Source organism: Barbus barbus, assembly GCF_936440315.1.
Source record: "Barbus barbus genome assembly, chromosome: 35".
NCBI classification, from domain to species: domain Eukaryota; kingdom Metazoa; phylum Chordata; class Actinopteri; order Cypriniformes; family Cyprinidae; genus Barbus; species Barbus barbus.
Window position 1 is genome coordinate 839,073 of NC_136763.1, and position 25,928 is coordinate 865,000.

The 25,928-nt window shown below is 37.3% G+C and overlaps 1 protein-coding gene across 1 annotated transcript in view; it reads left to right on the top strand.

Moving 5' to 3' along the window:
• LOC306855243 (trafficking protein particle complex subunit 10-like) overlaps nucleotides 1-25,928 on the top strand; it is a 43,125-nt gene that overhangs the window by 4,498 nt on the left and 12,699 nt on the right. The window contains exons 2-19 of the mRNA XM_079393783.1: nucleotides 16-97; nucleotides 2,081-2,216; nucleotides 3,889-4,085; nucleotides 6,753-6,948; nucleotides 7,409-7,520; nucleotides 8,170-8,417; nucleotides 10,258-10,404; nucleotides 10,496-10,610; nucleotides 12,246-12,322; nucleotides 12,408-12,499; nucleotides 12,994-13,134; nucleotides 13,815-13,939; nucleotides 15,594-16,099; nucleotides 16,996-17,137; nucleotides 17,530-17,688; nucleotides 18,612-18,841; nucleotides 23,734-23,834; nucleotides 23,934-24,060. Of these exons, the coding sequence (XP_079249909.1) occupies nucleotides 16-97; nucleotides 2,081-2,216; nucleotides 3,889-4,085; nucleotides 6,753-6,948; nucleotides 7,409-7,520; nucleotides 8,170-8,417; nucleotides 10,258-10,404; nucleotides 10,496-10,610; nucleotides 12,246-12,322; nucleotides 12,408-12,499; nucleotides 12,994-13,134; nucleotides 13,815-13,939; nucleotides 15,594-16,099; nucleotides 16,996-17,137; nucleotides 17,530-17,688; nucleotides 18,612-18,841; nucleotides 23,734-23,834; nucleotides 23,934-24,060 (2,933 nt within the window). The remainder of the gene's footprint in view (nucleotides 1-15; nucleotides 98-2,080; nucleotides 2,217-3,888; nucleotides 4,086-6,752; nucleotides 6,949-7,408; nucleotides 7,521-8,169; nucleotides 8,418-10,257; nucleotides 10,405-10,495; nucleotides 10,611-12,245; nucleotides 12,323-12,407; nucleotides 12,500-12,993; nucleotides 13,135-13,814; nucleotides 13,940-15,593; nucleotides 16,100-16,995; nucleotides 17,138-17,529; nucleotides 17,689-18,611; nucleotides 18,842-23,733; nucleotides 23,835-23,933; nucleotides 24,061-25,928) is intronic.

A 25,928-nucleotide genomic window follows, 5' to 3' on the forward strand; every position in this document is an offset into this window, starting at 1 on the left:
GTGTGTGTTGCTCAGGTGCGGGCGATCAGAACCTGTTCACGGCTCTGTACGGATCACTGACCCAGCAGCTGCCCAGAGAGCCCATGGAGTGGAGGAGGTGAGAGCTCTTATTATACAGTAGAGTCTAGGGATGTAATGATATTATCAATATCACCTGTCTGGATATTATCGTGCTCACTTGATGATATGAAACGATAGTCTTCCAGGCAAAGAGTGTAGTTTTTCAAATATATTTAAACTTCTTATTCTAACATAACAGGTCTGTAAAGTAGTGTTTTGGGTCATTATGCTTCAGCACAGTATCTGTCAGACGAACTCAAACCGAAAGCACAATATAATCTCTTCATCAAGTCTGTTTTAAAGCGAAGCTGCACTTGGTTCAGACGATCAGCTCATGATCCGGTGTTTTCCGCGTCTCAGAACGGCTCCGTTCACACTGAATGAATGCAGTTTATTTCACGTTCTGTGAGTTTAGCACACGTTTGGGAACAACAGCCACCAGTTCTGCTTTATTTCAGCTGCAGATGATTACAGCGTTTCACTAGATTTGTAGCGAGACGTGTTTTTGTGCCTGTTTTCACTGAAGCTGGAGTTTCCTTCAAAATAAAAGCTTAAAGTGCAGCATGAATTACTGACAGCTAGCGGTTTAAATGCAGTCCAAACTCAAAATATCTCTTTCAAGTGTACAAATTAGGAAAGAGGTATTGTAATTATCCTACTGTAGTGTAAAGCAATAATAATATACCTATCAAATATTCATTTTCATTTATTTTACAGTGCAGTTGTTTTATAATATATGGCTATTACTGTTATTGTTATTATATTCTAATAAAACAGCAGTGTGAATGTCATTTAGACTGAGACAGTAGATCACAAATAAATACAGGGTTGAGTCCTCTTTAAAGTTCAGCTACAAGTCAATTCACTGACTTTTTTCTGACGTAAGTTTTCTTAGTTAAGAACATGGGTTAGAGCTCTTCATTCTGAACTCTTAAAGTGCATTAGATAGAATCATTTAACTCTAAAATGTACAAAATTGTAATTTTTTTCCCAATTAGTTTTTTTCCAAATATCGTATTGTGGACTTCATATCGCGCTATTATCCTATCGTGAGATTATTTTACATCCCTAGTAGAGCCACGATGATGAAGCAGAAGTAGCATCATATCTCTACATTCATATTGTGATGTTCATCTGAATGTAACAGATTATCAGGGAGATTAAATGCAGGGCGGGACTTGGTTCTGTGCATCAGTTGTTGATTGGATGATGAGATGTGGGCGTGGCTCTGTGTGAGCTTGAGGGGCGGAGTTTAAGAGCACTAAATTCTGATTAAACATTACAAGCTCAAAACATTAAAAAATGAAGCTTATGCACAGATGAATCATTCACAGTAAGATCTTTTAGACAATAGATTGTATGAGAAAGTCTTAATTATGATTTCAAGAGGTCTTAAATTTGGGTACGGAAAGAGCAGAATTGCGATTATGGCTTAATGCGACGATTAAACTTCAAAAGACTATGATTTCATTAAATAAAATGAGCGCTGCAGTTTCAGAATCGGCTGCTTTTACCGGAGAAACGGTTATATTTCTGCCGTTCTGAAAGCGCCTCCTGCTGGCAGAGAATGAATCTGCATTTCCAATAAGACCATCTGCTGGTTTTGTTCAGACCAATGCGAAAATCCACCCATGTTTTTACCCTGCAAACACGCAGAGCTATAAATGTGAACTGGTGGAAGATAAGAAGATAATTCATTATAAAAACCTGTTATTTAATTTATAAAATAATTTATTGTATAAATTAAAGGTCTTAAATTTGAGCTTAAAAATCCTGCAGAAAGCCTGAATAAGGAAGCGTTCTCTGTCACATGATCTTGGGAAATCCAGTCATTAAGCTCTTCCTCTTCAGAAAGGGCCAGATCTGGAAGAGTTTGTCCAGCTCAGCATTTCATAAGAGTGTTTGCATGTTTGATAAGAGCTGCTTTCATGCAGACACTCAAGGGTTAAAGGAAATGAAGGTCCAGCAGGGATGGATTGATCTTCATCTCGTGTCATTCATCAGATGTTTCTTGTCTCAGGTCTTACGGACGAGCACCGAAGATGATCTATCTGGAGGCTAATTTTGTCCAGTTTAAGGAGGAACTGCTTCCTAAAGAAGGAAATAAAGCGCTGCTGACGTTCCCCTTCCTGCACATCTACTGGACCGACTGCTGCGTGAGTCTCGCATTAGACATCATAGCTGTGTCCCAAATGACCTACAGTGTGCTCTGCCGTCTAGTGTGCGAGTTTTAGCAGGTTAGTTTATCATCCAGCACGAGTCTGATAGTCTCATTTCTTCTGCTGTGTGTTAAAAGAAGCAAGAAGTGTCCAGCATTCAAAACCTTTTTTATTTCCTTTTAATTAAGAGCATCATCTGAGTAGTGCATATAAGTCACACCGGGACAGAATTGCATTATTAGAGAGAAAGAACAGTTGCATTAAAAAAATTGCATTGGTGTATAAGACATATTATTATTAAAATTCAGAAATAATTTAAATACCAATAAATGAAAGGGTTACAAACATTATAAAACTCTGTAAAGGTGTTTAATTCCTTGCACTCTACAACAAATCCTTAACATTTAATGTATTCAGAACAGGACGGCAATGAAAACTAGACTGTACATTTCCTGAAGAAAATGTGAGTGGGTGCTTGCAGTGGCAAAACTCGCCACTCGGTTGCTAGGGTGTTTCTTGTCACTATGAATGATATAAACCAACTCCCATGCCTCTGTGACATTCAGAATGGAAGATATCCCTCTTTGGATTTTGGTTGCTAAGGTACTCGACAATGGTTGCTAGGGAGGGGCTAGGAAGTGTTGAGGTGATTCATGATTGGCTGTTTGCTGCCCCGAGTCAAATGAGACCACCCTCATGTTTCTATGACAATTCAGTCTGGAGACATCCCTTTAAAAAAATAATAATAATAAGTATGAGCAATAACAATAGTGAGTGCAGCCTTTGGCAAGCACCCACTAAATGGAGTACAAATTCCAAAAAGTGTAAAATAAATGTAAATAATAGTGTCATTTATTATAAGCAACATTTATCAGAAATGCCAAGCCAAAGATAGTTTATTTAAAGTGAAAGTGAACCTGCTGGCATGTGAGAGATGCGCTACAGAAATAAACACAGGCTCACATATCTCTATTATTCAACACAAATACTAATGTTTTATGTCCTTGATGTCGCTGTGTTTTAAAAATTTAAAAATTATTATTTTTTTACATTTGTATTTAATTTTTTTTACACTTTATTACATTTTTATAACATTTATATTTTAAAAGTATCAAATAAAAAATAAGTAATAAAACATACTTTTTTATTTTTTATTTTTTTTATATACAATTTAATAAATAAAAATGTCAAATAAATATAGCTAAAATCTTAAGAGCATATTGACGTTAACTCTGTTTTATAAGTTGCTTTGGGATATATGTTTCTAAATAATTATAAAACCGTTATGTTGGCATTAATTATTTATAACTACTATTTTACAAAAATAGAGTTTAAAGAATAATGTTTCAGTGGAAAAATGTTGGTAGTATCCAAATGTTTTAATCTATTTTTGTGTACAAATGTCTGCGATTGTTTGCTCAAACATCTAATTCCTGTTTATTTGTCATGCTGTAAATAGAATATGATAAGTTGAGTGCATTGCATTGTGGGATACAGATTCTGTGCAGTATGATCTGTTGCACATTTGGCAAATATAGTACATTATCATGTATCACGGGTGTTCAATACATACAGAAGATTCATGTTCTGCACGCTGCTGTCTTAAGAACAGTTGATAGTATGGCATTCAGAGGTGTGTGTGTGTGTGTGTGTGTGTGTGTGTGTGCAGGACACGGAGGTGTACAAGGCGTCGGTGAAGGAGGACATGCAGCGCTGGCAGGCTGCTCTGCGTCTGCACGGATCGGTGGATTGGCTCATCGTTGTGGTGGAAAGCGATAACAAGAAGAAGAACAAGACCAACATCCTGCCACGCACCTCCATCGTCGACAAGATCCGCAACGACTTCTGTAACAAGCAGAGCGACAGGTGAGCGGCTGAAATAGCTCCTGATCCCAGCATGCTCTGTTCTCTGACGCAGCAGCTGTCTGGGCATTTACTGCTGATGATTACTTTACACACTCAGCGTCTGATGAACACACGCGGCAGTCAGTCACAGCTGAGGGTTTAACTTCTGCGGCACATCATCAACAATTAATCAGTGGTTATTATCAGTGTTTTGAGATTATCCATAACTGAGCCTGATCAACTGAACTCACTGCTGCTGGGGTGTTCTGGGTCATTTCATGCTGTCGATATTCAAAAGTCATAAGTATAATTGTTTACATTCATTTTATGTTTTTTATACTTGAATTTTTTAAGATGTTATATCAATTCAATTATAAAAAATAACTAGCACAAAACTGGTCATAAGGGTCCATTTTTTGAAGTAGAGATTTATAAAAACCTGGAAGCTGAATAAATAATATTTCCATTGATGTATGGTTTGTTATGATAGGACAATATTTGTCTGAGATACAACTATTAGAAAATCTGGAATCTGAGGGAGCAAAAAAATCTAAATATTGAGAAAATCTCCTTTAAAGTTGTTCAAATGAAGTTCTTAGCAATGCATATTACTAATCAAAAATTAAGTTTTGATATATTTACGGTAGGACATTTACTAAATATCTTCATGGAACATGATCTTAATATCCTAATGATTTTTGTCATAAAAGAGAAATGTATAATTTTGACCCAAACAGTGTATTGTAGGACCCTATGAAATAAGTTTTATTTTTTTCTAAATTCTGTTTATTCCGTTTAAGTTTTTCTGGACTCCTTTTTAATGGTCAAATTAAATTTTATTAATCAAAAAGCATGTCTAATTAATTAAAATCATGAAACTTATACAATTTAACATGAATTTATTAAAAGTGTAACAAAAATGACATGTTTAGGGCCGTATGAAATGTTTTATTTTTTGTCTAATCATGGCATACAAACAATTTTGATTTATTCTTACAGTAGCCTTATGAAATATTTCTCCCCCTCAGAAATTCTGTGTTGTGTATTTGAATTTTACTGGATATCAGATGAAGGCATAAAACATTGATTTAATTAATATTTTAATTAATGAAAATTAAACACAAATTTTTAGCAAATGAAGGGGATTTACTATAAAAATTTAAATATGTTGTGATTATTAAGTTATTATTTTTCAACAGTAGTAGTAGTAGTATTATGTACATTCTACTAAATAATAGTAATATAGCCTATTTCTGGCACAATGTCTTTAAGTTAAACCAAACTTTTATTTTGACGGGTTGCCGTGGATACCTTTACAGTTCTGTGTGTATATAATATGATGCTAGTTTTACTCAAATGAAATGGTAAAATGCTCATAAAGTGCATCTCAGATCAGTTCTGGAGATGTTGTTCATGTATTTACCTCTGACATTATTTACAGAGACTCTGAAATCACCGCATGTCTGCTCCATTCACACAGAGACGCGCAGAACATGCAGGATTCATATTTAAATCCACTTTTGCAGCTTAATATTTACAGATACTAGTCCATATCACGATTTGATTTAAGTGTAATGACCTACTTTTGATTAATTCATCCAAACTTTGACAAATTCCGCGACATTCCGCGTTAAACTGTAAATTCTGTTTTTATGACTGGATTCCGCCTTTCTGTCCGTGTTTTCTGCATCACGGAGATCACACGGCCCTAGGATTGTTGGCTAGTGCTACAGATATACCTGTGCTACTCATGACTGCTGTTGTGCTGCAGGGACACTAATATAAACAAAATAAAAGTAGAATAAGTATAGTGCCTTTTTTTATATATATATATAAATGAATAAAATAAAGGGCAAACCATTTAAAAAAATAAATAAATAAAAAATAATACATTTGCCCACACAGTCTAAATATAATTTTTTAGAAATGTATGAGTTTGATTTTTAATAGTTTATTGAATTTTTATAGCATTTGTGTTTCAAAAGTAAATATAAAAAAAAAAAAATTAAAATCTAAAAACATTAAATGTGTAAAAAAAATAAATAAGTAGAAGTATATTAGTAAAACATATATAATTTAATAAAATATTTTAAAGAAATATAGCTAAAATCTTAAAAATAAAGTAAAAAAAAAATCAGATTGAGGGATGTGATGAATATTTATTTGGATTGTGAAATGTTAAGCTATATTAATTTTATTGGTCATTATTATTATTTTCCCACTGCCCACAAAGCTTCAATTATATCAGCAGAAAAGACTGGGAGAGTTTCATGAAAGATTACTTAAATTAAATAAATATAATTATTTTTTTATATTTTATTATATTTTAATAACATTTGTATTTTTTAAAAGGACATTATTGAAATTATAAATGTAAAAGATAATAAAACAAATACTTTTTAAAACAAAATATGAAAAAAACATACAATTATCAAAAATATAATTAGATAATAATTTTTTTTAGTAAATGTATAATAAAAAATCACATTGAGCCGTTGAGCTGAATGAACAAACTTAACGCATCCCTCTCTCAGATGTTTTACGTATTTTAACAGGATAGAGCCACAGTCAATCAAAGCATGTGAACTGCTTTTGAAATCTTAATTAAATATGGTAATGTGTTTATTGTGATTGAAGTGTCTAATGCACTAATGTGTGTGTAAGCAAGCGTTTTGTGTGTGTGTCCAGGTGTGTGGCTCTGTCCGACCCGCTGAAGGAGTCGTCTCGCTCGCAGGAGTCGTGGAGCTCGTTCCTCACTAAGCTGCGCACGCTGCTGCTCATGTCCTTCACCAGGAATCTGGGCCGCTTCGAGGACGACATGAGGACACTGCGAGAGAAACGCACCGAGCCCGGCTGGAGCTTCTGCGACTACTTCATGGTGCAGGTGGGAGCTGTCAATCACAGCGCTCAGATATCATACTTGTGACCCTGGACCACAAAACCAGTCATGTGTTTGAAACTGAGAAATAATCTCTCCATTGATGTATGGTTTGTTATGACAGGACAATATTTGTCTGAGATACAACTATTTGAAAATCTGGAATCTGAGGGAGCAAAAAAATCTAAATATTGAGAAAATCTCCTTTAAAGTTGTTCAAATGAAGTTCTTAGCAATGCATATTACTAATCAAAAATGAAGTTTTGATATATTTACGGTAGGAAATTTACAAAATATCTTCATGGAACATGATCTTAATATCCTAATGATTTTTGTCATAAAAGAGAAATGTATAATTTTGATCCATACAATGTATTGTTGGCTATTGCTACAGATATACCTGTGCTACTCATGACTGCTTCTGTGCTGCAGGGACACTAATGATCTGTGAATCTGTGTTGATCAGGAGGAGCTGGCGTTTGTGTTCGAGATGCTGCAGCAGTTTGAAGACGCTCTGGTCCAGTACGATGAACTAGACGCTCTTTTCACGCAGTATGTGCTCAACTTCGGCGCTGGAGGTAAACCGTCCTCTGTGCATTAATGCCTTGTGTTACACAGCTTCACTTAATATATAAAAAAAGATAAACAACCTTGCTATGTGTACGGTGTTAAGCTATCTGAGACTTGTTATAGCACTTGAGTATCATTGCTCTTTTGTTGATTTTGATTGCTTCTATTGTCCTCATTTGGAAGTTGCTTTGGATAAAAGCATATAAAAATGGATTTTATAAATGTTTCCATCACAATTTAATCGGATTGTTAAGCTATGATATTGGTTAATACAGAAAGATTATTAAAATAAAGTGAACAATATATTTTTATAGTCTGTATATTTTACACAATATTTATATTTATTTAAAAAAACAATTTAATGTATGTAAAATTATATTCATTTAATGAACTATTCAATATAAAAATATTAAAATAAAAATAAAAAAAAAAGATTAAAATATAGTTAAATGCATTATTTAAAATATACCTAAAATTATGAAAATATGATAAAAATCAAATGATTTTTTTTTGCTTTTTAATAGGAAATCATTGGAATAACGTGTACCCAAGAAATGCTCACAGTAGAGAAATTAAGAAAGTAAATGGAGATGATGTATTCAGATGATGAGTCTGAGCAGGTGTGACTCTGGTGGTGTGTGTTTTGCTGGTGTTCAGACGGCGCTAACTGGCTGGGCTCGTTCTGTGAGCCGGTGCGGAGCTGGAACGGGCTGCTGCTGCGGCGGCCCATCGACATGGAGAAGCGTGATCTGATCCAGAGAGGAGAAGCCAGTCTGCTGGACCTGCGCAGCTACCTGTTCTCCCGCCAGTGTACGCTGCTCATCTTCCTGCAGAGACCCTGGGAGGTGACCGCCCGCGCCCTCGAGCTGCTACACAACTGCGTGCAGGAGCTGCGGCTGCTGGAGGTGTGTGTGCATGTGTGTGTTTTACTGCCGTTTACACAGTTCTAGCTGTGGGGCGTTTCTGCCATTTTTGGGCCGTGTTTCAGGTGTGTTTCAGACATGTTTGGGGTGTTTTTGGGCCGTGTTTCAGGCTGGTGTCAGATGTGTTTCAGGTGTGTTTTAGACATGTTTGGGGTGTTTTTGGGCCGTGTTTCAGGCTGGTGTCAGATGTGTTTCAGGTGTGTTTCAGACATGTTTGGGGTGTTTTTGGGCCGTGTTTCAGGCTGGTGTCAGATGTGTTTCAGGTGTGTTTCAGACATGTTTGGGGTGTTTCAGGCTGGTGTCAGATGTGTTTCAGGTGTGTTTCAGACATGTTTGGGGTGTTTCAGGCTGGTGTCAGATGTGTTTCAGGTGTGTTTCAGACATGTTTGGGGTGTTTTTGGACCGTGTTTCAGACATGTTTGGGGTGTTTTTGGACCGTGTTTCAGACATGTTTGGGGTGTTTTTGGGCCGTGTTTCAGTCGTGTTTCAGACATGTTTGGGGTGTTTTTGGACCGTGTTTCAGGCGTGTTTCAGACATGTTTGGGGTGTTTTTGGGCCGTGTTTCAGTCGTGTTTCAGACATGTTTGGGGTGTTTTTGGGCCGTGTTTCAGGCGTGTTTCAGACATGTTTGGGGTGTTTTTGGGCCGTGTTTCAGTCGTGTTTCAGACATGTTTGGGGTGTTTTTGGGCCGTGTTTCAGACATGTTTGGGGTGTTTTTGGGCCGTGTTTCAGACATGTTTGGGGTGTTTTTGGACCGTGTTTCAGTCGTGTTTCAGACATGTTTGGGGTGTTTTTGGACCGTGTTTCAGGCGTGTTTCAGACATGTTTGGGGTGTTTTTGGGCCGTGTTTCAGTCGTGTTTCAGACATGTTTGGGGTGTTTTTGGGCCGTGTTTCAGACATGTTTGGGGTGTTTTTGGGCCGTGTTTCAGGCTGGTGTCAGATGTGTTTCAGGTGTGTTTTAGACATGTTTGGGGTGTTTTTGGGCCGTGTTTCAGGTGTGTTTCAGACATGTTTGGGGTGTTTTTGGACCGTGTTTCAGACATGTTTGGGGTGTTTTTGGGCCGTGTTTCAGTCGTGTTTCAGACATGTTTGGGGTGTTTTTGGGCCGTGTTTCAGACATGTTTGGGGTGTTTTTGGGCCGTGTTTCAGGCTGGTGTCAGATGTGTTTCAGTCGTGTTTCAGACATGTTTGGGGTGTTTTTGGGCCGTGTTTCAGGCTGGTGTCAGATGTGTTTCAGGTGTGTTTTAGACATGTTTGGGGTGTTTTTGGGCCGTGTTTCAGGTGTGTTTCAGACATGTTTGGGGTGTTTTTGGACCGTGTTTCAGACATGTTTGGGGTGTTTTTGGGCCGTGTTTCAGTCGTGTTTCAGACATGTTTGGGGTGTTTTTGGGCCGTGTTTCAGGCGTGTTTCAGACATGTTTGGGGTGTTTTTGGGCCGTGTTTCAGTCGTGTTTCAGACATGTTTGGGGTGTTTTTGGGCCGTGTTTCAGGCGTGTTTCAGACATGTTTGGGGTGTTTTTGGGCCGTGTTTCAGTCGTGTTTCAGACATGTTTGGGGTGTTTTTGGGCCGTGTTTCAGACATGTTTGGGGTGTTTTTGGGCCGTGTTTCAGGATTTTTGGGGCTTATTTCAGCTGTTTCAGGTGTATTTCAGACATGTTTGGGGCATATTTCAGCTGTGTTTGGGTCGTGTTTGAGGTGTTTCAGATGTGCTTGGGGTGTGTTTTGATGGGTGTTTGGGTCGTTTTAGGGGTGTTTCAGACGTGTTTGGGGTGTGTTTCGGGCAGCTCTGATGTGTGTGTGTGTGTGTGTGTGTGCTGCAGGTGTCTGTGGTGAGTGGCGCTCTGGACTGCTGGGTGTTTCTCAGCTGTCTGGAGGTCCTGCACCGGATCGAGGGCTGCTGCGACCGCAGCCAACTGGAGGCCAACTCCTCCCACACTGTGGGCCTGTGGACCTACGCTACTGAGAAGGTACGGATCAGACATGGCTAACACACTCGAAGGCACGTGACAGTGGCCCGTTTGGGCTTATTTCTTTATTTGTGTGTGATATTGTGTGCAGCTGAGGTCTCTGGGCGATCTGTGTGGTCTGGTGTCTGAGAACGGCCCGAACTCTGAGGACCTGAACAAAACCGTCGACCTGCTGGCTGGTCTGGGAGCAGAGAGACCCGAAACGGGTAAATATGATGAAATAACGCATCATTTTCCATTATGTTTGATGCTGCTCAAATTGTAATCCGTTACTGATTCCAGATTACTTGACACAAATTGTAGTCAGTAACGTAATCCGTTTCATTACACATTTTAGGTAATATAATCAAATATTACTTTTTGATTTAACTCGTTTATCACATTGATTTAAATAGCAATTTAATCTTGTACAATAATGATGTAAAAAATGCAAAGAGTAAGAACTTGTTCCATTCATTGTAATTTACAACATGATGCGCATTAAACATAATATTACATCAGGGTTTCCCAAACTAGGGTTCGTAAAGGAACTGCGGGGGGGTTGTGAGTTTAATGAAAAGCTGACAATTAATTAAATCATAAAAAATGTAAATTAAAATGACTCATTTTAAAACTAAGGAGGCCATATTTGCAACGCCTCTGGCAGCCCGTACAAGACCTATCTTCATGAATGGGGGAATCCTGAAATCTCAAAAACTGCTCGCTGAACTCATAATTAAATTACATAGTGCGAGCTGTCTCTTTAATACCGCGTGGTTTATCTACATGTTGCTGCTGATTGGGCTGACATTTCTGACACACCCACCAAACAAGAGAAAACGCATCTCAAACCCCGCTGCACACCGTTTCCAGGAAACACGTCGTTCAACCCAGAAACCGCAGCAAAACGTTGTGTGTGAGCTTGAAGGCGCCCCTGGTTTCTATGGGAAATTTGTCTCTTTCATTTCGAAGGTGGGACTATTCCTCTGTATTGCACGTTACAGTTTCTCCCATTCATAAGTATAGGAGTGAACCATCTTTGTATTTCTGTAGTCTTTGTTTTAAATCAAACACTTACTAAAAAAGATGAAATATTTGTATTTACCTGCATGCCATGTGATCATTAATCAACATCAAAGAAACCGTTAACATGCAAATTTGATGCTTAATTATTGAAATATTAATTTTAAAATCTCAGGGGTATTTAAAGCAAATATATTTGGTGAAGTTACATGTTACAAAGTTACATGTAACTAAGAAAAAACATGAATATGTGCATTTTAATTAGTTGTAATTAATAATACATGGTTTAAAAAACCTATAGAGTAATAATTCAAATAAAAATGAATGTGTTTATCAGTAGTTGATGCAATGTTGAAACCCTTCTTAAACCTGAAATGATTTTTGTAAATCTAGTGGTCAAATGCTGTCGCCACCTGAATAATGACTGATCTCTGTGTGAAAGTCCACAAAACTGGACTATATATGCATGAATACTATAATGATTTCTGAAGATCATGTGACACTGAAGACTGCAGTAATGATGCTGAAAATACAGCTGCAGATCACAGAAATAAATTACATTTTACAGCATATTCACATAGAAAACTGATATTTTACATTATAATAATATTTAAGAATTTTTACTGTATTTTTGATCAAATAAATGCAACCTTGATGAGCAGAAGAGACTTCTTTCAGGAACATTAAAAATCATAACTATTCCAAGCATTTGACTGCTAGTGTGTATATAAATAAAGCTCATCACTAACGAGGATTCATGAGCAGCTCACAGATGTGTGTAGATTGTGTTTCAGTGGTTAAAGCGTGTCTGTAATGCGTTTATAATCTCCGTGTCTCAGTGAACACTCCTCAGAGTCCGTATAAGAAGCTGAAGGAGGCGTTATCGTCTGTGGAGGCCTTTGAGAAACACTATCTGGTGAGCGTTCGGTCTCTGTAGTCTGTGAGTGTTTATTTTAGTGCTGTGATTACTGGGTTTATTTTTGGTTTGTGTGTCTGATCAGGAGCTGTCTCATGCCTCTATGGAGATGTACAGGGCGATCGGGCGGCTGCGTTCGGCTCGGCTGGTGGGGAAGAGTCTGGCCGAGTACTACATGTGAGCGCGATTTAACATCAGAAACACATGTGACGCAGACGGAGTGTATTTGTGTCGTTCAGTGTGACCCTGGAGCACAAAACCAGTCATAAGGGTCAATTTGTTTTATTGAATAAATAATCTCTCCATTGATGTATGGTTTATGATAGGACAATATTTGGCTGAAATACAACTCATCTAAAAAAAAATCTAAATATTGAGAAAATCTCCTTTAAAGTTGTTCAAATGAAGTTCTTAGCAATGCATATTACTAATCAAAAATGAAGTTTTGATATATTTATGGTAGGAAATGTACTAAATATCTTCATGGAACATGATCTTAATATCCTAATGATTTTTGTCATAAAAGAGAAATGTATAATTTTGAGCCATACAATGTATTGTTGTTGTCTATTGCTACAAATATACCTGTGTTACTCATGACTGCTTTTGTGCTCCAGAGTCACGTGTGTGTGTGTGTGTGTGTCTGTGTGTGTGTGTGTGTGTGTGTGCAGGAGGAAGGGTGACCCTCAGAGTGCTGAGAACTTCCTGCTGGATTCTCTGAAGTCATACGTGTCGGAGAGCTGGAGTTTGCCGCTCACACACACACGCAAACAGATCGCAGAGTGTCAGAAACAGCTGCAGAAGATGGACGAGTATCCTTCACTCATACACCTCACACACACACAACCTCCAGGACATGAGAGGAATAGAAAAACACCTGAGATTATGAAACTGAAATAAATATAATGACATTACTGATTATTTTACTGTAGTTTTACTTTTTTAGTACTTTATTATATTTTTTATAATTATATTTACTAAATTTTAAAAAAGTATGTATGTGTGTGTGTGTATATATATATATTCATATATACAGTGCCCTCCATAAGTATTGTAACAGTAAAGACAAAATTGCTCTGTTGGCTGTGGAGTAAAGACATTTGCAAATATGATTAAAAGATGAATATGAGACAAAACTACAGAATGTCACATTTTATTATTAGCCGTTTCAACACATATATGTTTTACCAAATAAAAAGAACAGCACTTTTAGAGTTCATCCCACTCATTTGGATGAACTCTAAAAGTTTTTTGAGTTGAATATATTTTGGTTTGACTGTATTACCTATAAGTATATATTTAATATTTTTAATATTTATTTTTATATATATATATTTATTTATTTATTTTTATATATATATATATATATATATATATATATATATATATATATATATATATATATTTATTTATTTTATTTTTTTATTTATTTGGATAAATGTTTGTCATCTGTCACCCGAGGGTGTGTGTGGTTTCTTGACCGTGTCTGTAGATACCTGCAGACGAGCGCTCTGCTGGCCAGCGACACCAACCTGAGCGATGAAGAGAGGAGACACTTCTGCCAGGAGATCCTGACCTTTGCCAGCCAGACCGCAGGGGCCGAAGGTCAACAGAAAGGTCAGCTTGTGTTCTGAGTGCGTTTACTCCAGCAGTCACAGCTAATCCTGACAAAAACACTATAAAAGTGCCGGAACCGTACACTTTATTCCAGGTCTCATGTCTGTTCTCACATTGTTCATTTAAATAATGATGAAAATAAAAGTGTTTTTTTTATATAATTATAAATAATTAAATATATAAAACATGTAAATGTATAATAAAAGTATAGATTTTAAATAATAATAAAAATATAATATAAAGAATATTTTATAAAGTAAAATTATAAAAATATATTTATTTTTTAATTAATCTGAAAGGTTCTGAGTGAATTAATCTCAGTTGCCATCTGAACCATCTGTTCTTGTCTAAGAGCAATAAAGACTCAAACGAATCACAGAATTATTATATTAACTGGTTCATGGTAACACACCATCTGAACAAACGCTCCTCTCTTTGTTCACAGACAAAAGAATAGTCTCTGAGAAAGTTTCATGTAAGATTATGAAAATGAAATAAAAATTAATGGTTTAAAATATAAATAAAATTATAAAAATATAATAAAATAACAAAAAAGTAAATTGATATATCATTATAAAATGAAATTAAATATTTAAAATTATAATACATTAAAATAAAATATTTTTTAAATAAATGTAATAAAATATAATAAAATAAAGAATGGGCTTTTTGTTCATCACAGAGGTCAACTTTGTGTTCTAAGTGACCACAGCTGCCTTCTGAACTATCTGGTGTTGTCTTTCTCTTTACTCGCGGACAAAAGAAGGAAAATTATAAAAAAGAAATATAAAACACATGAAATATTAAAAAATGTAACATTTTAAATAAATACAATTATACATTTATGTATTTTTCTTTTTTCCCAGAAAGGTTACTACAGCTGCTAGGCTACAAAACTTATATATATATATATATATATATATATATATATATATATATATATATATATATATATATAAAACAATGGTTTACTTAACAAATTGCTCTTTCTTTAAATAAATTCAATTATAATTAATTTTCTTAGGGAAAAAAATCTACCTCAGCTTCTGCTCTAAACTTCAGGAAGCCCTTTTACATTACGATCTAATTACAATTAACTTAAATTAAATTAGGCTACTGTTTATTTTTAACTATAATAATCAACACTCAAATAAAAAAAAATTATGCAAACATGTAAATTGTTTTTAAATTAACTTCTAAATTATACAATTTCTGTTTGTTGTTGAAATATAACATGTTTCATATCAAATTTATTTAAACATATACATTAAATAATTAAGACATCACTAACAGGTAAAATAAATATAATGAAGTATAGTCTAATATTTGGCTCTTCTCTAGACGTCATGTCTCTAGTAAATGACAAGCTGTAGACACTAATGGCTTGCCTAAGGTAAATTAAATGCTACGTGATAATTTTAATGACGTCTTTCCATGGTTGAAACACTGAGTGATTACGGTTAGGCGTCAGATGTTCATTCATGTTTATTTCGCGTTAAAACTAGTAGTAAAGAGGAAGAGGCGTTTACAGCGATTGATCGGTGCACATGCGGACCGAACTGAAATTTCTGGTATGAATACGTGTACCGTTACACCCCTAGTGTTTGTTGTATCAGACTGACTGCATTAATCTTGTGTTTCTGGGCTCTGACAGACGCGCGTGTGGCTCTGAGCATGAGCTCCTTCACTCGTCTGCAGGAGCTGCGTTTCCGTCCGTCCTCGGCGCTGGTGCACGTGAGCGCCGCCCTGCAGCTGGAGCTGCGTCTCTGCAGTCTGATGCCCGTTCCTGTGACGCTGGAGCAGATCTCCGCCAGCATACACTTCACACAGGAGCAGCCGGGCTCCACGGCACAGAAGCGGGCTGCTCAGAACCCCGACGGCACCGTGACCTTCCCCGCGGCCAGCCCGGGGTCTGCGTTTGCGTCTGCGCTGGAGCTCTGCGAGATCCTGGAGCACAGTCCGTCTGATAGCGCTCTGAGCTCCGCCGGCGTGGCCTGCAGGAACATGCACCTGCTGCTGCGCCGGAACGACAGCGCCACCTCGCTGGACACACCTAACACCGCACTGACCGCACTCGCTCCGGAGGACGGCGCGCAGATGCTGAGGGCTAGGGATGTCACGCTGTTGCCTGGCAACAACAGCATCGTCTTCACTGCAGCTGTGAGAAGAACTGTTTCATTTCATCAGATTAGAGCAGAGATTCCCAAACTGGAGTTTGCTGATGAAACGCTCATATATCAAAATAAAACACTTAAAAATAAAAATTTACTTTTTTAATATTGAATCATTTTAAAATAAAAAAAACAATGAAAATAAAACGCTTTAGATTAAATAGTAATAGTAAAAATATGAAATTAAAATAACTTTTCTTTTTTATTATTTATTATTTTTTTTATTATTTTGGTTTAGTATTAAACTTGCAGGATGTTTTAATGGTACAAAGACCTCTTGTATGCCAAAAGATCAAGGCAAATTTGATTTATGTCATGACCCCTTTAAAATAAAAATAAAATAAAATTCTTGATAAAAATTAAATCACAAAAATGTAAAATAAATTATAAAGTAAAAATAATTTAACATTTACTAAAAATGTAAAAGAAAAATCATTTTAAAATGAAAGCAGTCAGAATAAAACGCAAAGTAATTAAACCGTAAAAATGTAAAGATAAAATAAATAATTTAAAAGAAAAACACTCAAAATAAAATACTTGCTAAGATTAATTCATAAAAATGTAGCAAAAATAAATGTAAAATAAAAACGTTTAAGTAAAATAAAAAAATTAAATGCATAAAAATGTAAAATAAATAATTTTAAAATTTGTTTACCTACATGTCGTGACCACTGACCAAGATTAAAAAAAGCATGTGAATGGTTAAATGATAGAAATATTAACTTAAAATGTCAGGGGAGACTTCAAGTTTAGGTCAAAGGGGTTCAGCTGACAAAAAAGTAGTTTTGGGAATCTCAGGCTTACAGGGTAAAAATGTGATAAACACCAGATTTTCATGTGATTTCATACATATTTTTAAAATGGCTGAATGTGTGATTTTGTCAGAGTCAGAAGCCAGGTGTGTATACTCTCCGGCAGCTGTGTGCGACGCTGGGCCGAGTGCAGTTCATTCTGCCACATCTTTACCCTGTCGTTCAGTATGAGGTTTACTCTCAGGAGCCTCAGCTCAGCATCCAGCCGCTCACAGGTGTGTGTTTAGTGTGTGTGTGTGTGTGTGTGTGTGCGCATGTTTATGTGGTTTATGAGGACACAAATGTGTATAATGACATGGGTATGACAGAGGTATTACAATATGAAGGTGGTTTATGAGGACACTGCCTATGTCCCCGTAATTCAAAAGGCTTAAAAAACATACTAAATGGTGTTTTTTTGAAAATCTAAAAATGCACAAAGTCTCCTGTGAGGCTAAGTTTAGGTGTAGGGTTGGTGTAGGGCAATAGCACACACAGTTTGTTCAGTATAAAAACCATTACGCCTATGGAGAGTCCCCATAAACCACAAAAACCAACATGTGTGTGTTTGAGTGTGTGTATCATTCTGCAGTGTCTCAGGCTCACCTGTCGTGTGTTGTCGTCTCAGAGCACCTGTTGGCTGGTTTGCCGCAGCAGGTGAAGTTCACTATCCTGACGGGTCACTATTCGGTGAAGAAGGGCGACGCTCTTCAGCTCAGTAACACTGACTCCATGCCTGTGCTGCACTCGTCCACATGCAGCGCCCGCATCCTCAGCAGCAGCGCAGGTGAGAAACGATTCAGATTACACAATAAATACACACTAATCAGAATACTTAATACGCATGTATTAAATTATCTCATGTAAAATTCAAACCAATAATTTTTATAATAACACTCAAAATAAAAATTAATAAAAACGTAATATTAATATAAATAATTTCAAAATAAGTATAAATAATAAATATAAATGTTATAAATTATATAAATACATTTTGTAATGAAATATATAAATAAATGGTAAAATTTGTAATTACAAAATGTTCTTTATTCCAGTATACAGAAGAACAGATCATTTACATAAGTAAAAATGTAATGTATTAAAAATAATATATATAGTGTGTATATATATATATATATATATATATATATATATATATATACATATATACATATATACATATATACATATATATATATATATATATATATATATATATACATATACTAACAGCCAAAAGTTCAAAGTGTCTCTTCTGTTCATCAAGGCTGCATTTATTTGATAAAAAATACAGTAATAATTGTGAAATAATATTCTAATGTAACACTGTTTTCTGTTCAAATATAATCTATTTCTGTGATCTGCAGCTGTATTTTCAGCATCATTACTCCAGTCTTGAGTGTCACATGATCTTCAGAAATCATAATAATATACTGATTTACTATCAACAAACATTTCTGATTATTATCAATGTTGAACACAGTTGTGCTGCCCAATATTTTTGTGGAAATCATGATACATTTTATTTTTCAGGCTTCACAGATGAATAGAAAGTTCATGAAAGAACAGCATTTATTTGAAATGGAAATCTTTTGTAACATTAGAAATGTCTTTATTGGCACTTTTGATCAATTTAATGCAGGCTTGATGAATAAAAGTATTAATTTCCTCTTAATAAGTTGGTAACTGATGTGTTGTGTTGTTGATCAGAGCTGGTGGCTGAAAGCGCTCTGTCCATCCAGTCATCTGAGAAGGTGACGAGCATCTCTCTTCCTGTGACGCCGCCGTATCACACGCTGGAGTTCCTGCTGGACGTTCTGTGTCATATCCCATCATCCCCGGCGCGGATGGAGAGCGAGCGGCTCACTAACGGACAGATCAGTCATCGCACCCGCAGCCGAACGCGCTTCAACAGCGGCATGACCGTCATCGACCAGAAGGTTTGATACGCCTAAACAAACCAGACTGATGACTGCTCTTACAGTTCATATTCATAATAATAAAGTTATATAAAAAGTAAAGTAAAATTAAAATAAAAAATGTGTAAGTCGTTTAAAACCCTGTAGATGAGTCTTACACAACTTACACATTACAATTACAGTGCTTCAGATGAGAGAACTCTCACTGCTCTTTGTACTGTAAATACTGTACACAGCCTCAAACTCTGATTTGTAGCCAAGTACTTCGTACATGACTGTCGAGGGGAGGCAGAGAAGTCTTTTCTCAGAAGACTAAGAAACTGCTAGACCAGGGGTCGGCAAGTAGTCAAGTCGAGCTTTATTGTCATTCTGCTACATGTGTGGACGTATAGTGGAACGAAATGTCGTGTCTCGCAGGACCACGGTGCTACATACTAGTTAAACATAAGATAAACATACAACAATGCAAGTATAAGAAAAAAAAAACAATAGAGCATCTGACTATAGACAAAAATAATCTGACTATACATATAGTCTAGTTGCCTAGACATACACAAACTGAGACTGTACAAGAACTTTACATAAATACTGTACATGAAATTATGCAAAAGAGATATTCTTACATTAAATTGTTGTGCAGATTAAAGAGAGATTTTGTGGAAAGCAGCGCATAATGTAAAAAGATTTGTAGTGCAATGCTCAAGTAAACATGTTCTTATTGAGTCTTTGTAGCAGGGAGTGTTCATAGAAAGTGTCTAGAGTGCATATAGTGGGATGAGTGTGTTACTACAGGTGGTTTGTATAGCCCACTCACCTGTGTGTAGCACACTCAGAATTGCACTTAGGAGAAGTTGTCACAGTATTAATGAGTTGGGTGGGTGGGGGGTCAGAGGGGGACAGGGAGATTGGAGTTAAGAGCTCTCACAGCCTGGGGAAAAAAGCTGTTGAGCAATCTGACAGAGTGAGCTTTGATACTCCGGTACCTTCTACCTGATGGTAGGAGCTGGAAGAGGTTGTGGGAGGGATGGGTGGGGTCTGTCACGATGCTGGAGGCCTTGCTGAAGCATCGTGCAAGGAAAATGTCCAGGATGGAGGGGAGAGGGGCACTGATGATCTTTGCGGCAGTGTTCACTGTCCGTTGTAGGGTCTTGCGGTCAGCAGCACTGCAGTTTCCGTACCAGACAGTGATGCAGGTGGTCAGCACACTCTCAATGGTGCCCCTGTAGAAAGTGGTGAGGATGGGTGGCGGGAGACTTGCCCTTTTCAGCCGGCGGAGAAAGTGGAGGCATTGTTGTCCCTTCTTGTTGAGTGACGTGATGTTGGTGGTCCAGGTGAGATCCTCTGAGATGTGCACCCCCAGGAATTTAGTGCTGCTGACTCTCTCCACGGTTGAGCCGTCGATGGTCAGTGGGGAGTGGTCAACAGAGTTTCTCCTGAAGCCCATCACAACCTCTTTTGTCTTACATTGAGGGACAGGTTGTTAGCACCACACCATTTCGCCAGCTGTGCCACTTCCTCTCTGTAGAGCGTTTCATCGTTGTTGCTGATGAGGCCTACCACTGTTGTGTCATCAGCAAACTTGATGATGTGGTTGGAGCTGAACTTGGCAGTGCAGTCGTGGGTCAGCAGTGTGAAGAGAAGCGGGCTGAGCACACAGCCTTGTGGGACACCTGTGCTCAGTATGGTAGTGCTGGAGGAGTTGCGGTCGACACGGACTGACTGAGGTCTTGCATTTAAAAAGTCCAGGATCCAATTACAGAGCGGGGTGTTAAGGCCCAGCAAGTTTAGTTTGTGGATGAGCTGTTGTGGGATTATAGTGTTGAATGCTGAGCAGAAGTCGATGAACAGCATTCTTGCATAAGAGTCTTTCTGTTCCAGGTGAGTAAGAGCTAGGTGGAGAGTGGTGGATATTGCATCATCCGTGGAACGGTTTGGACGGTATGCAAACTGGAATGGGTCCAGTGTGTTTGGGAGACTGGACTTGATGTGATGCATGACTAACCTCTCAAAGCACTTCATCATGATTGGGGTCAGTGCTATGGGACGATAGTCATTCAGACAGGACACGGGTGACTTCTTTGGTACTGGAATTATGGAGGTGGATTTGAGACACGTGGGGACGACTGCCTGGCTCAGCGAGGTGTTGAAGATGTCTGTTAGGACATCCGTCAGATGTGCAGCACAGTCTCTCAGAACACGTCCAGGTATGTTGTCAGGGCCCGCAGCCTTGTGTGGGTTAATCTGGGACAGGGTCTTCCTTACATCGACTGGAGAGAGACAGAGTACCTGGTCGTTTGGAGATGCAAGTAGTTTCTGTGCAGGCGTGTCATTCTGTATCTAGAATAGTAGATAGTAGAAGTGGTTGAGTGCATCTGGTAAGGATGTGCCATCGTCACTGGCCTGTGGCGGGGGCTTGTAGTCAGTGATGGTCTGAATGGCTTGCCACAGGGTCTGAGTGTCTTTACTGTCTGTGAAAGTAAGTTTGGCATCGGGCCAAAAAACAATTTCACCACTAGATGGCGGGCCAGAACATGGTCAACGGATAATTTAAGATATTAATTGAAAAATGCAACCAGAATTGCCTGTGACTGAGTGTTACAGTATATTGTGTAACTGGTAGTGAGCTGTTACTCTGTGTAAAATCCTGTGACAGTCATTAACAAAAAGCCACATTTGTTTGGCGGTGTCCGATCAGAGTATGTGAGCGGAGTGGAGCGTCCTCCGCGCTCCGAGCATGTAATAATCACTCCGCTCGTGCGCCACTCCGCGCTCACTGATATCAGAAACACCGCTCCGCGTCTAAAGCAGGGCTCCAGACAAAAAAATCGAGTAAGGAGCCATTGGCTCCTATAAAAGAAAAACTTAGGCGCCAAATTATTTTTTTAGGTGCCACAGAATAAAAGTGGTTTATTTTATTATTATCATTTTATTTTTCCCCCCTATTTTAACATTTCAATCATTTTGTCATGTGTTTATGTCTTATCTTTTCTAGGCTTTATCAGCATTTTAATCCATCTTGTAGATGATCAGGTCGACCGGGGGACTAAGGTTCACTTAAAGTGTTAATTAAATGTCTTTTACAACTTGAAATATACAGTCACAAAGAATTGTTCGTTACACAGAAGCTGTATCAATATCATGGACCATAAGCATCACTTGGCCACTGAGTGCAGTGCATCCTATAAATGTTGTCACGTCTTTCACACATTCAGTCTGTTTTTCTTCATTAGTAAAATGCAATTTTATAGGAGGAGTTGAATCATGTACAACAGAATAAGTAAAAATATTAATATGCAACAGCGCATAAATATAGCAAAACGCTCCTCTTTATAGTTATTTTTCTAGCTGACTGATGAGTTTATGGACACTGAGTGGTTATTCTGAGGTAAATGTATTACAATGCAATGTTTACAAGCTTTATACATTTCCTCAGTTTGAAACACTGAATGAGCTTTTACATAAAACATTTCAGTAAGTTGTACTATAGGCTTTCTTATTGCCTACCTTTTGATCATGTTCATTTCATACTATAGTAGTAAATGGAAATATATAATGGGTTCACTTGCTGCTTTAACTGAGGAGCTAAAGAGATCGCGCCTGAGCATTAAGTGCGCTACTCTCCGCTCGCGCGATCCGGACGCATACACGGACCGTGTGGACGCGGGGTACTGGTGTTTATATTACCCAAAGTGTGCGCTTGTGGTCCGCATTAAAGAGCACCCAAACCGCATCATTTGAATTTCGTAGCATTTTAAAGCTGATACTTTGTTTATTAAAAAGTAAGACAGCACAAAGCTTTTTGCGATTACTGGATGGCAAGTGCGCTTCAAATAACAGGAAGTCCATGCATTAACAGAACACAGCATATAGACTAAGATCTCGATAAGAAGATCGACCGGACAAGTGTAAATGCATCTGGTTGTTGAAACCACATATGGTAATTTTACTCCTCCCATAATATTAAAGTAATAGACGTGTGAGAGCGTTTTATAGGCTATATGGTCTGTTATAGTCAGATATGACAGCGCAATGCAGCAAGCATCACCGCGGATGAGTAGCGGAGTATTTCTTCAGCAAGCGACGCGCAAACTGAATGAACCTGAAAGTAAGCCGCAGACGCTCAACACACAATCTTCTTCATTAAAAGTAGCGAGACTAGCCTATCTTTCCAGTGCTGATGCCGCGCGCTCTCTTGATATTGAAATTAGCTGATAATTAATAAAATTATCCATTGCTTTCATTGACGTGAACTCCGTTATATTTGCATATGAAGCGGGAATTGAAGAACGGATTTATATGCGTTTTGCGAAGACACATTTATGTGGCCAAGTGTAAATGGGGAAACGTTTTAACAAATCATATAGATATCCGATCAGAGAAAATGCATGAAGTGAGCAGGTGTAAACAGGCCCTTTCAGGTCTCTCTCACTGCGTTCAGCAGACTGTGTGCGGCAGAGACCAGGACTGTTTGAAACTCTTTTCAGTAAAACTTTGATGCGCTTCGTCTTATGTTTAATACGTGAACATAACAAAAGATGTGAGCGCAAAACAATCGGGAAAAAAGTCCTTTCATGCAAATTATATATAGTCGCCAGTGGCGACCTCAGCAAAAACTTCACTCGCAAATTAATATTTTTGGTCGCAAATGCGACCATTTTAGTCGCAGTTTGGAGCCCTGTAAAGTATTTCACTATGTTTGAAATATCACAGTTCTATGAAAGCCCGTTTCCGCCACTGAAAAGAAAAGCTATTGCAACTTTTTATCTCACAATTCTGACTATTTTTTCACAGTGAACTAGTATTTTAAGGAAGTTTTTATAATAAATAATATTATAATATTTAGAAGAATAATACATTATATAATAAAAAATCCTATCTAAATAAAGGCAAAAATATAAATGTGTGTGTTTCAGGTGTCTGTCGACTGTCCCTGGTCCATTTACTCCACGCTGGTCTCTCTGACCTTCCACGTGCCCTTTAAAGTCAAACACTCACTGCTGTCTGCAGGACGGAGGTACTGACCCCTCGTGACCCATCGTGACCTCACACTCTTACAGTGATACTGTAGTAACAGATGGATTGATGCGTTTCCTGTGTGGTTTTATCCCAACAGGAAATTCATCCAGGTTTGTCTTCAGAATGTATCGGACACTAACTTTCGTCTGACCAATCAGACGCTGACTGAGAACCAACACACACCGTCACTGGAGCTGCTGTCTCTCAACACTAAAACACACAGCGTGAGTCTCACACACACTCAAGCACATACACACACACACTCACACACTCACACACATGTTGGTTTTTGTGGTTTATGGGGACTCTCCATAGGCGTAATGGTTTTTATACTGAACAAACTGTGTGTGCTATTGCCCTACACCAACCCTACACCTAAACTTAGCCCTCACAGGAGACTTTGTGCATTTTTAGATTTTCAAAAAAACACCATTTAGTATGTTTTTTAAGCCTTTTGAATTACGGGGACATAGGCAGTGTCCTCATAAACCACCTTCATATTGTAATACCTCTGTCATACCCATGTCATTATACACATTTGTATCCTCATAAACCACATAAACATGCGCACACACACACACACACACACATACACACATATATACACACGGTCTCTAATTTATTCTAATCTAGAGAATTTAGTTGGAGGGCTAATTGAGGTGATTTTGTAGGGGAGTACATCTGCATAGAAAATGTAAAAAGAAAAAAAATCTAAGTTAGTAAACTTAAAAAAAAAAAATTGATTGTAAAATCTTTTTAGGGCTGCAATATTTGGAAAAAACTTGGGTTTACAAAAACCCACTCTCATCTCTTTCAGTAACCATGAGGTGACAGTTAAAAAAGTAATTAAAATGATTAATATTATTTTATATTATTATATTTACTCAAACACAAAAAAAAAAATTTGTGACTAAAATAATAATGATTTTGTAATTGATTAAATAAAAATATGAAACAAAAAAAAAATATTTTAAACTAATGTACTGTAAAAGTATTTAATAAAATATTTGTATAGTTCAATAATAGTATGCAGTATGAAATTACAATAAAATTTACAATAATATCCAAAAATAAACCTTCAAAATACTACATTTATACAATTTTTATATATATATATATGTGTATATATATGTGTGTGTACTAATAAATATATGTATATATTAGGGATGCACGATATTGGATTTTTGCCGATATCCGATATGCCGATATTTTTCATCTAATTTTGGCCGATGCCAATACCGATATATTTCCTTTTGTTTGGAAACACCAAGTCTCTCCTCTGCAGAAATGATAAGAAAATTATTTTTAATTTTGGTTAGTTTTTAACAAGAGCTTATTTATTAGAATTAAATAAAAAAAACTGTTCGTTCATTTTTCATTCTTCTTTTATTTAAATAGCCTACCCTTTACGGTATCAGTAATTACTGTGCGGCTAATTTCTGATTTGGGAGTGATTTGTTTGTTATAAAAATGTTAGCGTAGCTTATTAAAAGTATTGCTCTTAACAGACCTGTGTGTTTTGTATCACTAGTGCAGTGTCCGTCCTCGGAGCACATAAGCCCTGCCCGCGTGAGGCGCTCCGCTTCCAGCTCGCGCTGTTCTGTACTTTATTAAACGTTTATTAATTCTGAACGTGTCGCGTGTCCATATTGCACCAAAATGGGTCCGCAGCAACACACCCGCCACGCGTGAAGACGATTGGATGAACGGTTCTCAACATAATAAAAATGCAAACAGACACAGAGATTCCTGCCTTTATTAGAGAGAAGAATATGCTCAGCCCCCTCCTCCAAAGCTTCGAATATTCGGTGTTGATTACTACCGAAGCTTCCAAGCTCAAACAATGGTATTCAGACCAACCCTACTATCAATTGCTGCATTTTTTCCCCCAGAAAGATGCAGTGTTAACCCTAACATTTTATTTCAGGATTTAACATTTGTAGATTGTCTAAAACAAAAGAGTTGTACAAATTCTGAAAATCTTTTAGAGCTCATGATTTGTTTAAAAAATAAAACATATTACACATTAATGAATAAATCAGTATATATAAAATTATTTAATTTACAAGTCTCATGTTTGTGATTTTATTTT